The sequence below is a fragment of the Coloeus monedula genome (genome assembly GCF_965178545.1).
Source record: "Coloeus monedula genome assembly, chromosome: 2".
Taxonomy (NCBI): domain Eukaryota; kingdom Metazoa; phylum Chordata; class Aves; order Passeriformes; family Corvidae; genus Coloeus; species Coloeus monedula.
Window position 1 is genome coordinate 27483015 of NC_138782.1, and position 14396 is coordinate 27497410.

The 14396-nt window shown below is 35.1% G+C and overlaps 1 protein-coding gene across 1 annotated transcript in view; it reads left to right on the forward strand.

Moving 5' to 3' along the window:
• The window catches only part of MTA3 (metastasis associated 1 family member 3), a gene marked incomplete at its 3' end in the record, with an annotated part of 132582 nt that overhangs the window by 35480 nt on the left and 82706 nt on the right, over positions 1-14396 (forward strand). The window contains exons 5-6 of the mRNA XM_082276670.1: positions 1197-1260; positions 2322-2439. Coding sequence (XP_082132796.1) covers positions 1197-1260; positions 2322-2439 — 182 coding nt within the window. The remainder of the gene's footprint in view (positions 1-1196; positions 1261-2321; positions 2440-14396) is intronic.

Here is a 14396-nt window from a genome sequence, read left to right on the forward strand (position 1 = left end):
ATGATCGGCCATTAGCAATCGGCTTCTAATGCCTCTGGTTGAGCTTAGAGTCAGCATTCCCTGACTTGAACGACAGGTTTTTACAATACCTGCTTTGGTGTTATCTTAAAATGAAGATGGTGTCTTCAAACAATTACTTTTTCTCTATTTGTATTCTGGTCTGTTCCCTGAGGGAAGATGGGAGATGGTTGTTCGGGGCATAGTTCCTGTAACTCTATGTATAAGGGCACAGGAACCTCCTGGCAAATACCAACTAAACTGAGTAAAATTTAGGTGCATGAAATACGAGGTGCTGTATGTAAGGGGTAATAAATATATCTTCATATATATACACACATGCATACATACATATATATGTATAAAATGGTCGTTCAGTTGTAAATGGTAACATAAAAATGCGAGTTGTTACCAAGACGATTCAGCACACTTTAAATTTTTCATCCACATCCATGAGTGTTTCTTTAAAATACCATTTGTTAAAAATAATTCTGCAGGTTATTCTGCAGAGAAGCTGGAGACAGAGGAATTTGAGGCAAGGCAATGCTGGGGGAGATGGGGATGAGAAGGGGGTGAGGGCGGTGGGGGTCAAACTCCCATTGCCTTGACTACTTGTGTTACACATGGGCAGGTCTGTACCACTGCGGAGCAACAGGAGGCTGCACAGAAACGCGGTCGTTAGCACTTTAATGTGGGCGTAGAAGAAACTAATAGAATTCCATGATTCATTATTAAAAATAGTTCCATTCAAAAGAGAAAAGTGCTTTGTTTTTACAGCCTCAAAGGTAAAACCTTATGTTCTTTCCAGTTTGGGTTGTTTGTTTTCGGATTATATACTAAAAATACTGGAGATAAGTCACTTGGACTGGTGTTTCTTTAATCCAGGCCTTTTTATTAATTATATGTGTATGTATTGTTTGCCATTGTACCTCTTCTCTTTCTTTGCTTCTCCATTACTGAAACTATATCCCAGTTTGTATGTATTTGAATGCTCGGGTCAGTACAGCCATTTATTTTGATGCTTTGATGTTAATTTTGGTATTTTTAAAGTATGGCAATGATTATTTTTATATTTTATAATATTTTTATATTTTTAGTGTAGAAGATTAAGGTATATCTGGATTGTTTTCTTATAAAAAACTCTTTACTTGAAATTTGAACTTTTTACTAAGCAGCTGTTCTTGCTTGTCTTTCTGTAGGGGAAAATGCAGTGTTGCACTTCTGAATGAGACAGAATCTGTGCTGTCATACCTGGAGAAAGAGGTAATTGTGGTTACTATTAAATATTGGGATGGGTTTAATTTTCTTTTACAGCTGCATTTTTAATAAATGGACAAACAACACTTTGAAGATCTTATTTTGAAAAATATCTTAGAAAAATTAGTTGCTCAAAACACTGATTTTAAAATGTTATTGGATAAAAAATTAATTGACACTCTTAAATGATAGGTTTCTTATGAATATGTTTGTATTTAGAAAATAATTAATTTAAAGTAATTCAATGCGGCATCTTACAGAAGAAAAATATAGAGATGTTTTCCTGTAGTCGATACTGAAGGGAGAATTCACATGGTGCTTTTTTTTTCCTGCTTAATCTTTCCTTTTTTTTTTCTTTTATTGTATGGAAAGTATCTCCTCACCTTCCTCCAGAAGGTACTTAGGATGCTGAGCTTTACCAGAGAGAAAGAAATTTCCCCAAGAATTTGAAAGATAACTGTATTGCAAAATGCCTTCAAAATAAACATATTTTTCTTTGGAATGTCTTAATATAACATCAGGAAGACAGTGGTTTGTAACTGAAATTAACATGCCTTTATTTTTAAATTCCTACACCAAACCACTGATAATCAGTAAAAATATTTCTGAGAGCAGGACTTGGCCTATACTTATGTGACTGTTCCACATTTGCCAATACTGTTTTAGTGCCTGAAAAGGGTTTACACAGGCAGTGTTTTGTTTTTGTTTTTGGGGTTTTTTTTTGAGACTAATTTATAATGGGAAGTCTGTATGGTAGAGATACTTATGAGTGGAAACATGTTAAATTCAGAAAGCTGTTAACATTAATTCTCTTCAAATCCATTGATATATTTTTGTGTATGACTCTTTTCATTATTGCTCTGTTCTGAAGTAAGTCCTATCAATGAGAGAAGTTTCAATTAGCTTTTAAAGGTACTCATGAAACATCTGTATTATGTAAAATAAAGATTTATGTACCAAATCTGTGTTCTATCAAGTGTGCAAATTTCCAAATGGGAGGTGTTACAAGTTAACAAACCTAATTTTAAAAATTATTATGCTGTTGCAAATGTGTCTTTTTTTTTTAGGATACTTTTTTTTATTCATTGGTGTATGATCCATCATTGAAAACGCTTTTAGCAGACAAGGGAGAAATCAGAGTGGGGCCTAGATATCAAGCAGATGTGCCAGACATGCTTGTGGAAGGTAAATATATGATCTTTGATTAGTGAAAAGAATAAAAGTCCTCATATTGCATTATTGCTCATGCTGACTTTCTGAACTAAACTAATACGTAGAGGCAGTCAAAGTAAGATGGTAGGTCTGAGAAAATTTATGAACGCCAGTAGATATGGAAGAAGAAAGGACTCTTGAATAGCTGTTAAAAATATGTCCGTTTCCAGTCTGTGCATAGGCATTCAATATTTGTTTGTTTAATTATATGGTCTGGTTAGTTACTTAACATAGGCTGCATTGAGAGAAGATGTTAAGAACCAACCCATTTTGTAAAATAATAACACTGTAGTAAAACAAGTGAAAAATATATTTCTTCTTTCCCTTTTAAAATGAAGAATGCATAGAGAATGTATGTCTTTGTTTCTTCTTATTTTAACATATTGTCTTTCTTTAAAGCCTCTTGTCTGTTTTGTAGCAGGATTGAAACAACTATTTCTAGCCTTGGCATCACTTTAAAATCACTAATATTTAAAAAATTTTATTTATAATCTAGCACAACTACATATGCCTTAGTCTTTTGCTATGTAGAAACTATTCTTTTAAACAAAATTGCAAGTAAAATATTTATTTAATGTTTGTATGGCATTTAAGAAGTATGAATAGCTATGTCTTGTTGTACTTGCAATTGTATTTGTCCATTAAATTAAAAAAAAAAAAAAAGTTTCCTCAGAAGTATCTAGATGTAGATACTATTTTCAAGAATCATGGTAGTTACTCTTTAAAAAGAAAGGATTATGTGAGAAGAACATCACTTGCAGTAAGTCCAAGGAGTTCTGAATGCCCCAAATATATATATTTGTAACCTTAAATGTTGTGTTTTCTACTCACCATGATCTGCTTTTTTTTTGCTGCTATACTTTTTCTTTTGCACAAAACCCCCCATTATTTCTGATTTCTACAGAGCTTATTTAATAAATGTATAAAACAAGAATAATTTGGTTTCTTGGCAAGTGGCAGATTATTTTACAATGAATGTTGTTTAATAGATCATCTGCATTATTATTCTGACTCGTCTTTTAATAACCAGAAATAAACTCTAGGAAGTCACTTCCAGGTTTGTTTACAAGGTGTACAGACCTGTTTCAGAACATGTTTATGAATAGACTGTGATCCACTGCTATTCTTGCTGTAAAATGTACCTGCCATAGGGAAAAAATAGTCCTGTAGGCATTCATATGCTCAGGAGGAAAGCTTGCCAGAGGGCTAGTGTGAAAATGGCTGTCTCAATGTGTGTGAGAGGTAACTGGGAAGTACTGATCTGATTCCCAAGTACCTGGTTGAACTGTAGGTAGTTTTCAGGATAACTGGGGCTGTCTGCCAGACAGGAAATCTTTTCCTACTGGATTCTTCTTACTTAAATTACTAAAGACAGAGGCTAATTATGAGATAGTGAACATTACATATAAATTTTTTTCCTGTTCAAATTTTACTTACTTGGTTTTTTTCTAAAATTAAATTCCATATTCATTTAAACTAAAGTTACCAAGTTCTTCTTGAGCTTAACATTCTGAGTTAAATCCTTGATTTAGTTAACATGAGTAGATGATCTCTTTCTCATATCATGGAGATAGGATTTCACTGTGTGTTACTGTCTTCTTTTTCTCACACCCCACTAACCCCCAAAATGCAATGAGTGGTGCAGTCTTCTTGCTGCCTTTAGTAGGAAGTAATAATCCATCAAAGCTGAGAAGCACGAAACTGCCCACAAACCAAGGATCTGTTGGTACATGGAGCATTTGAGCAGTTTAGTTGGATCAATCTGCACTTATTTCAAGTGGCTGGTGGAAAAAAAGAGTTTGGTTTTGGGAGGATAAAAATATCTGAATTATGGTAGTTTGGGCTGATTTTTTTCTAAATGTTTCCATAGCCCTCTGACCTCCAAGGAAAAACAAAAGATGATTCAGCTGTTGCTGTGTCTATGTAAGCTGACAGCCTGGAAGTTAATCCATTCACTGTCAAGCCTTTTCTTTCATGAAAACAAATCTAAGCAATGTTAAAAATAATTAGAATAGAAATATTTGGAAAATATGGATTCTGTGAAGATATTTAATCTTTATGTAAATTTTCAGCCTGTATTGTTAAAAGTGTCTAGTGATCTGTATCTCCAAATTGTTATGCTCTAATATGTAACTCTTAAGTCTAGAGCCATCACCTGAAATTAAAAGACAGAATTTAGACAACATCCTGTCAGTTTGGAAAAATCAGATTTTATATCATCTAATAATAATATTGCAAAATAAAATTAAAAGCATTGCTGAATTTGTTCACATAAAAGTTGTCCTGTAATATAAAGGAAGACTACCTTTTTGAAGGTGGTTGGTAGGCATATTTTATATTTACAGAAAATCCCCAGAACCATTAAAAAAAAGTTTAGACAAATCAAAGATTCAGACACCATCAGTTGTTTTATTTTCAAAGTTACTGGCATATAAATCCAATTCAAATGACCAAAGACAGTTCAGATTAGCTTTCAGAAGACCAGTCACAACATGGCAGAAAAGGAAAAAAATGCTCTATAAACGTGAAATTAATTTGCTGAAAATACACAGATGAATTCTAGTAGATGAAATATTCCAGTTCTATCTGAATAGACTGTGGTGTTTTTGTTTTGGATTTTTTGGTGTTTATTGGAGAACTCTGTGTGTTTTTTGTAGGAATAGATTTTTTTTTTTCCTTGCATTGATGTTGCCATTTTTGCATCCTTGAGTAAAATGTACTGCAAAACCAGGTGTTTAGGTCAAACATTGGATAATGCAGCATACCTGTTTCTCCCTGCCCCAGGGGTGTTTTATAAATTTATATTTCTCTTTAATTTTTGAAATGAAAAGAACGCCTACTTTCAAAAGACTAAAAGGTTTATTAAAAACAAGATGTGTAATAAAGTATTCCAGATTCAACTGTTTTCTGTTTTCCCACTTTAAGTTATATTGGGTCATAAATCCTTTACACAATTGCAGTAAACAAATGTAAACAAAGTTTAAATTTGGTTGAAAAGCGTAAACGTTGTAAATCTATGCCACTTTTGTTTGTAATGGTGTAGCTAAATTGCTTAGATCACACATTTAGTGAAGACTGTAACTTTGGAGAAAGACCAGAGCAGATTTCTTTCCACAGTCTCTTCCGACTTTTGTTATCACCATTCTTGGGAGGAAAACTTGGGAGTAAAAGTTGTCAGATTTGAATGATGATATGGTTGTGTGATGTCTTCCATCCCCCCAGTGCCAAGTGTTACAGTCTGTCGACATTCTAGTTTGAAGATTTTTAGGGTCTTTTTAGTTGCTCCTGAAGGCAGGAGACTGTTCTACAGCATTGACTCAAATTCTGGCTAGCAGGATATAGAAGAAGGTCCTTTCTTTGTTTTAACAACACATTCTCTAGTGGCTTGCTTGGTGGATGTAGCAGTTTCTTTTCACATCTGTATCCAGCATGGGGCAACATTCTTCTCCTCTGTGCAAAGCAAGAATAAAAAGGTTTATCTCTGAGAATCAAGAGCATGAATTTGGACAAGTCGTATCTTGTTCTGAGCATCCCTACTGCACAGTACAGGAGCAAGGTATGTGGTTCTCTGCATGTGTGATGGCCAGAAGCTGCTGTCTGGTGCACTCACCTGCTGTATTTGATCAACAGCTTATAGGTGACTAGTAACTTTAGTAAACAAAGCTAAAGACCCTAAACAAGCAAGAACAAAACCCTATACAGTGTTGGTTTGGGCAAGGCATTATTATTATTGTTACTTGGTAACAAGACACTTTTATAGGTTGTTCTGAATATGATCAAATTTTTGTCACCTTTAACAGATTGTATTTAGTCATGTTTTGTGTACAGGGAGATTGCACCCAGGCAAACTAGTTTAGATACTTGGTAGACTTTTATATGACATTGATTCTTACTTGTCTCACAGCTTTAAAGTCCAAATGTTTTTAAATTCTGGCATTTCAACCAGCATGTCTCAGGCAGTGGAACAACTGATGCAGTGACAGGTTGTTTTACATGGTTGGCTAAAAAGCAGAGAAAGAGAGAGAGAATGGCATGTCATTAGGGATCTGATTTATGAAGTAGGATAATGCTTAAGTATGGGAGAAACAGGAAAGTTTCTTTGCTCTGTAGGAGTTCATCTAATGCATTATTGTTTCTGTCACATGCCTGCACTGCTCTTTTTGCCTCATGCATGCCATCACAGGTCTAACTGCAGCTGTCACACAATGTAAATGCGTTGTCACAAAGTAAAATGCATGACAGCTTAGCTGAACAAATACAATTGTAGTCGTGTTGCAAATAGGGAAGCCAGTTGTTTACTGTAATCTCATTGGCCAAATCAGTAATTTCTTAAGTAATGCTTACTTTCATTCATTGATGGTGTTCTGAATCAAGCGGAAAGGCTGCAACCAAGTCAGAACAGGTCCATAATTGTTCTTCTGTCCATCAAAGCTCTATTAAAACTTCTGAAGCAAAGGATATTTTCTAAACAAATTAACAAAATGTTTTATCATTACTGCATTCTGGGCATGGTATGTAAGTCTGGTGAAACTGTCTGTAGTAATTCTCTGCCAAAAAATATCCCAACCGAACAATTGTATTTTCAAGAAAATAATAACAATTTGAAATAACAATTTCCTATGGGTTTTTTTAAAAGTAATTTATCGAAATAGATTTTCTTATGTTACATTTGATTTCGTGTACCAGGATCTGGTAGAACAGTGCAGTGCTAGGTAATGTAACATGTTTAAGTGTTGAAATCAGCATTTTCAAGAAAGCAGCCCAGCAAGTGTAGGAAGGACCATGCTGAGTCAGACCATCAGCTGTTTATCCATGCAGGAGATCTTGTCGTTTGTGGTTTCTTAGTTTTCTTAAAACTTGTTTAAAGCCTACTAGAAATCCAATAGGCTGTCATCTTGAGCTTCCTTATGTCCCTCTATGATCTTTTTGCAGCACTTCAGGAATTATGTGAGGTGGGATTTTTCTTTATAAAAGGCCTATTGACCACTGTGGCATTGTTGCAATTTTGACTAGTTTGGCTAGTATAGCTGTGAGCCTTGACTATGCTTAGTTGCCCACATTTTTTCTTTAGCTCACACTCCCTCCTTCACACCCTTGGTATAACACAACTGGATTTGAGCTCATGTGTCTCGATTAGTAGCTGTTGTATTCCTGAGACCCTGTAGAAATCTGGAGAGGATTCTTGTCCAAACTCAAATAACTTGTTACTGTTCCTAGTGTATAATTTTTCTGTTACTTCTCCTACAAATGCTTCATTTTAAGATGTATCTTTTAGGTCTTTCATGATGTACATGAACATCTCCACTTCTGTCCAGTCATCACAAATGCAGAAAATTAATTTGATTTCTTTTCCAACAATTAATTTAAATTTATCTTATTTGCTTCCTTTTTGAATAGATCATGTTGTCAAGGTCTTGGACTCTTTGGTAGTTTATAGACCTTTTGACTCTACTGATGGTCTGAGAAGACCTTAGCCATTTTAATGCCATCTGGAATTTGGACTATGTTGTAGCAAATAGGAGGATAAAAGAAGAGTGACAAGAAAAAAATTAATCCCACATCTAGTAATGTGTCTTAATCACAAAGATGGTTTTCTCCCTCTGTGATGTGAGATGTCCTTAATTTTTGTCTAGCTGAAGGGAAAATTATAGCATATGAAGTTACCCTTACTCATATATTTCATAAATGTATGAAATTTATTTGGGTATGAAGGAGGGGCAGCTCTGTGGGAAAGGCCCTGCGGTGCTGGCAGACAGCGAGGGGCTCTTGTGTTATCCTGGGCAGCATCCCAGTGGCAACTGTCCCCAGCCATGGTTATCTGAGCGGGGGAAGTGTCTGCTAAGAATGTTTACTGTGAGTTAATTGCCTGTGTGCAGCAGCTCCTTTCAGCTCATCCAGCTCTCCCCATCGTTAAGGATTCTGAGTACACAGCAAGTCAGGTAGAGCCAGACTTCACTGGGCAAAATGGAGACATGCCAGGGAGGGACATGCGATGATGGATGCAGGAAGGCTTAGTTTGATTTGGGAAGTGAGTTTTCCGTTTCCATGCAGAGGTATATGGAAGGAGAGAGGCAGCAAGACATTGACAAGTTGATGTGGAATGATTAGGTTTAAAGGTTTATCTGGAGAAGTGGCTGCTAGTCCTGATTGAATGCCCACATCAGCAATGCCAGACTGTTTGGAAGTTCCTGTTTTAATGGCCTGGAGGGATGATCTTAAGTCACATGCTAATGGTCCCCTCCCAGCTGCAGTCCTGTTCCCTGCCCAGCACTGCATATCTCTTGCATCTGGGTTTAAAAGGAGACCCTAGGGAATTCTTTATGGAGCAGGCATCTGACACAATTGGGTTCTCTCTGGCCATTTAAAGCAATAAAAAGAGTGTGAAGTGGGCAAGGAACAGGAGTACCCCCTACTAAGACATACAGAAGAGGAATAAGAGTCTGAAATGGAGGAAGAAGCAGCCTGTAGGAAAGATGTTCTGTTTGAAGCTTTTTTTCTTCTCGTAAATAAAATTACAAACTGAAAGCTGGAGTCTCTCTTGCACACCTGAAAATACCCAGTGAGTGCCTAGAAATAGTACTTGCTGTGCAGTTTATTTAGTTTTTGAAGCCAAGACATTTTAGAATTAATGCAGTTCAAGTAACTGAGTGCTTAGTAGGAAGAAAGGGAGCAGTTGGACAAATTTAAGCAAAATTTGGATGATGTACAGAGAAACTGTATTTAAAGTTTCTAAAATTTTTCTGTTTTGAAAAAGAATAAATTAATTACTTTAAGGGTGGTTTCTAAAGTCTTCACTGTTTTTGTGCTTCTTACTGCAACTCAGTTGTAAGAGCATGTTGTTTTTAATAGACCAGACATACCAAATGGAAACTTCTAAACTCAGAGTTCAAACATTTTAATGTTTGGGAATATTGGTATTTTAGGATTTTGAGTTTAAACATAGTTACAAGTAAAGAGACAGATGAGAAACTCATCTACAATCTGTTTGGATTTTTAAAATAGTGAAAGTTCAAGATGCTTAGACTTGGTGTATTGTATTTTCTGGTTCTACAAATGCTTCCCATATAACTAAATCTTTTTTTCATGTAATAAATGAAAAATATGCCTTAGAATAGTGAAACTCAACTGTAATCTCATGAGGAGGGATCTGTTCTGTTACTTCGTGGTACATAATGCTGATTATGTGAACATAATGCTTCATTATATGAACCACTGCTGAGTTTGAAAATCATAAAGCCAGAGACCTACAGCAGTAATTTGAATGGTGCATCTTGATTCTGTTGTCAAAAGTCTGTGTGCTGTATTATTTCTGTTAGTGTTGATGTAGTTGCCATGATTTAATTCTGTTGTGAGAAGATAATAATCAGTCCCTTTTAAAAACCCTTGATATGAAATATTTTTAGAAGGTTCTGTATTCAAATATTTCAGTTAAAAATTGGACAGGCAGATACTCTGAAGACAGACAGTGCACGTCTGTGGGAAATATCTGACAGGATAAACAAATATTGTGTCTTCATGTCCTATCGATTTCCAGAAAATATGGTCTGTAATTTGTGCTAAGTGATCACTTTTTTTCTGGATATGAACTGGACACATTAATACAATAGGTAGTTCTTAGAAAATAAAATCTGTAAAATATTGCCTCTTTTTCTCCTGAGTTCAATGTTTCAAGAATATTATCCATCTAACCTTTTGTGTTTAACTGGCTTTAAAAAATCGTGAGGGCTGATGATTCTGATTTTAGTGTTTCCTTTGTGAGTGAAACAAATTGCCATTTCAAGAATAAGTTAGTGGGTTTAATGTAAACCCAGTTGCTTAGGTATGATCAAAGGAAGAGCTGCTTTTCTTGTGCACACACAGAAGGTGGCAACGGCAGCACCTTTAGGCTCTTTGATGAGCAGTAGGTGAGGGGAAGAATTACGTGGAAAAAGCTGTCAACCATAAAGTTATTTTTGGATGGGATTGAGGAGCTAGTGTGTTTACCTGCTTGCCTACCTCCCTTGTCCTACATACAGTAATTTGGGAGTTCACAGTCAGTGTCTAAAACCAGGTTTCCTGTCAATTCAAGGTGATCTCACTGGGACCCAGAGAGCAGAAAGCAAAGCTCAAAGTCTGAAATAAAAAATACCTTTAGGGGCAAGTACAAAAGGAGATGGTTATGCCTAACTCAGGTTTGCTTCTAGATGCCTTGGAATCTTGTAAAAATTTATTTCACCAAGTTCAGAGTGAAATTCATTGAAATTTTATATTTGACAGAAAATCTGGTAAATTAGCAGCAAAATAAGTTATAACTTCAAAATATTGGTTAGAAAATGGCAGAAGTAGAACAATCTTTGTTCAACTATAAGATGGTGGCTTTCCATTTCAATGGATTTTTCAGAAGGAGTGCATGGAACAAAGATATAACAAGCAGATCTAGGAGTTCCTATTTGTGGAAGCTGCAATAGAACACCAGACATAACAGGTGTGATGGTGCTAACCCAGTAAGACTTACCTTTATGGTCAGAATAGAAGGAGTTGCTGAGCCTTGGTTCATCTCAGCTGAAAATGAATATCTAAAATAGATCAGATATTTAGATGAGATGAATCCCAGCAAATAATAAAATTCCTGGTTATATATGCTCAAATATATTTTGTTCTCAAATAGGGTTTCTGTTGGTTGCACTTTTGACTTTGAGTTAACATGAAATTTTTTCTACAATATCTTCTATAAGTAAGAGCTGTTTCTTGAGGGTTAGCCAATTTAAACATGGTAGTCCTTTGTTAGATTTGAATATTTTTTTGTTATTAAGCTCATACAATAAATTTTGCTTAATTAACTGTCAAGTGCTTGATCATCATGAACAGTAAAATACACTTTACAATGTTGTTCATGTCAAATTTTAATAGGATTATAATATCCTTTACATCAGTTTTGACCATCTTGCTTCTAGGGAGCTGAGTTAGTGATTTTTGTGCTGGGCAATTAAAAGCATGTTTATAGAATTTTATCAGTTTTACTAGATATTAAGCAAAACACATGTAACTGGCCTCTTGATGCCTGTTTTCAGTAAAACTTTGCTTCTGATTAATCATGCATTTGCAAAGAAAATCTGTAGTTTAGGGCTGTGGCCACATGTACTAGAGAAGCTCAATTAGGTATTTGAAGCTTTGCAATGTAAACCATAGTGTTTTCTGAAGTGTTTTCAGTGATGTTATTTAAAAATACTTGTTGCCTTGTGGTACAATTTGTTGAGGTATTAACTGCATGTATAATTTTGATCAAAGAGACCAAGTATGGTCATGGAAATTTCTGAGCTTCAGTTCTCAGATCATTCACAACTTCTATGTTAACAGTCAAGGATAAGTTAGAAGAGTTGGAAATTGTGCTGTTATCAATTAGATTTTTTAAAAGCTGTTCAACAGTTGAGGTGAGCTATGCAGGTTGTCCTGCTTGGGGATAGTTGGAGTGGTTTTTTTCCTGTGGTTGTTTGGTTTCTTGTTTGTTGGTTGCACCAAATTGTAAAAGCATGTCTGCCTTTGTCAAGTGTGATTTATGCTTGAGGTGAAGTCCGACAAAGTTTTGGTCTTCGTAAAAAAAGAGCCATGATACCCTGCTGCCTTGAGCTCCTTGAGGGGTCTTAGGCTTCTGTTATCAGTGTTCTGTTTGCTATGAACCTCTGGTTTTTCTACAACTTGAAGGAAATGGTTAAAGTAGCCATCTTATTTTGGCCCTCTGGTTGCAGTGCAGCATGAATGGCTTGTGCTGCAGACCATCGTTGGTGTGGAAGGTTGTGCATGATAGCTGTCATAGAGATTTTCTTGTTAATGACAGCTGTAGAGCCTTGGCTGAGGTTGTTCAAATCCTAAATGAGTTCTGTCAGGTAGTCAGTCTTAGGATGGATACAGTTATTTATGGTGTGCTGTGTATGTGCTTACTATCCCCGTGAGCACTCAAATCACTTTTCAAGCAGCAACGACTTTGCTGGTATTTTCCACCTCAGTAACTTCACCTAAAAGGACTCATTGTAAGTTCAGATTTTTGTTTCTTTGCTGTTTTACTGCAAGTTGGATTTTTCTTCTAAATTTATTCTGTAGGAGATGAAAAACAAATAGCAGATGCAGATGAAATATGGTTTTTTACATTTGAGTAAGTCAAAATATATTTTATCCTAAACAAAAAGTTCTCCTTTAAATTTTTTGTTTACATTTATTCACATGAGAAGTCTTATTTTTCTTTAGAATCCTTAAGTCACAGGGAATTTGCATATTTTTAACATTAAGGCTTTTTAAAAAAACCAAACCAACCCAAAACTGAAGTACCACAGTTTCATTTTAATTTAGTCAGGGTTTGATTTTGGTGTGTGTTTGTTTCATTAGGTTTTTGTTGTTGGGGCTTTTTTTTATTTGTTTGGTTTGGTTTTGGTTTTTTGTTTGGTTTGGTTTTGTTTTGGTTTTTTTGTTTGTTTTGGTTTGGTTTTGTTTTTTTTTTTTTTTTTTTTTGAGAATGCAATGTCTCTGCGTTGTGGTAGCCCTTTTTCGAAAGCAAGTATTTTAAATACTACTAATAGTCATATGTAGTACAGTACTGCTATTATTAACACTCAGAATCATTTTCACTATGCTTTCCTGAAAACTCTATTGCCTCGTGTTTCAGGAATTTCAGAAAAACTGAGAACAGTTCTGCAGGGTTTTGAGAAAGAGGCAGCCTCATTTGTTCCTTCCTTCCAGCACTGGGTATTTCCATAAGCCAACCATTCTCGATGCAGCATTATGTAGGAGTTGGTCATTAATACATGGTTATAGTTCAGTTTATTCTGAGCTCAAGTGTAATTATTTCTGTTAATTTCTAGGAATTTAGAACACGATGAATTAAAGCTCTTTTGAGTGTTTTGCAAGCTCTTGTCTTTTGATCATCAGTGATTAAATTATAAGTACTGTAAAGCTGAACACTGAGAGAACTTCAGGTCATAGGAGGCAGTTTTATTTCAAAAGGGATTTTTCAAGTGAAGAATGATTAAATGTTTTTTATAAACTCAAGCTCTAGGGGATAGGTGATGATTGGACTATGCATGTTTTATTTGCTTTAAAAATGCCCAATAGCAGTTTAAATACTTGTAGATAAGTAACAGGCCTATATTACATTATATCTTTCACTTGTAGTCTCTATACGTAGCCTGTTTTTCATTTCTGGTCCATATACATGTCTTACATTCATAAATTTTTACTATGACATTTGTGTAAGCATATAACTGCTTATCTGAATAATTGAAATCTGAATACACATCTGTCAGGCAAGCTAAGGCAGAGGGGAGATTGTTTTGAAATTGAAAGGTAAACTGATAATTTTTCTTTTACCTACACTTTTCATCTAAGCTTTCTCATGTTACTGTGATCAGAGAAGTTATTTGCATGTAACTCCATTATATTTTTTGAAGAGGTAAGTATAAACTTTTGAACTTTTCATCTGGATTATTTTTTATTACCTGTACTGTTGAGAATTGCAAATGATAAAAAAAATTAAATAAAAATGAGTAATAAGAATTTTATGCAGAATGAATATGCTGACTGTTTTAGTGAGGAACTAATGTACTTTTTGTCCAAGGAGAAAGATCAGATGTCGCATTAGACAGACAGGCTTAATGTTTGGAAATTCATTCACATACAGTACAAGAAAATTCATTGTGAGTCTTATTTTTCTCCTCTGCAAGTTAGAGAAAATGTTTGCAGACTGTCTAAATAGCAGCATGAGAATGTGGTTCATGAACTGAAACCTCATTTTCACTGACTAGTATCTATTTTTACAGTAATGGCACACAAACGACACATGAAACTATGTTCTAAAAACCATTTAGGATTACCTGCAGATAGCATACTCCCAAGGAGTTCAGGCAAAAACCTGCTAAATGCTTTATCTGCTAAATCCATATTTCAGTGAAAGAAATTTCGTT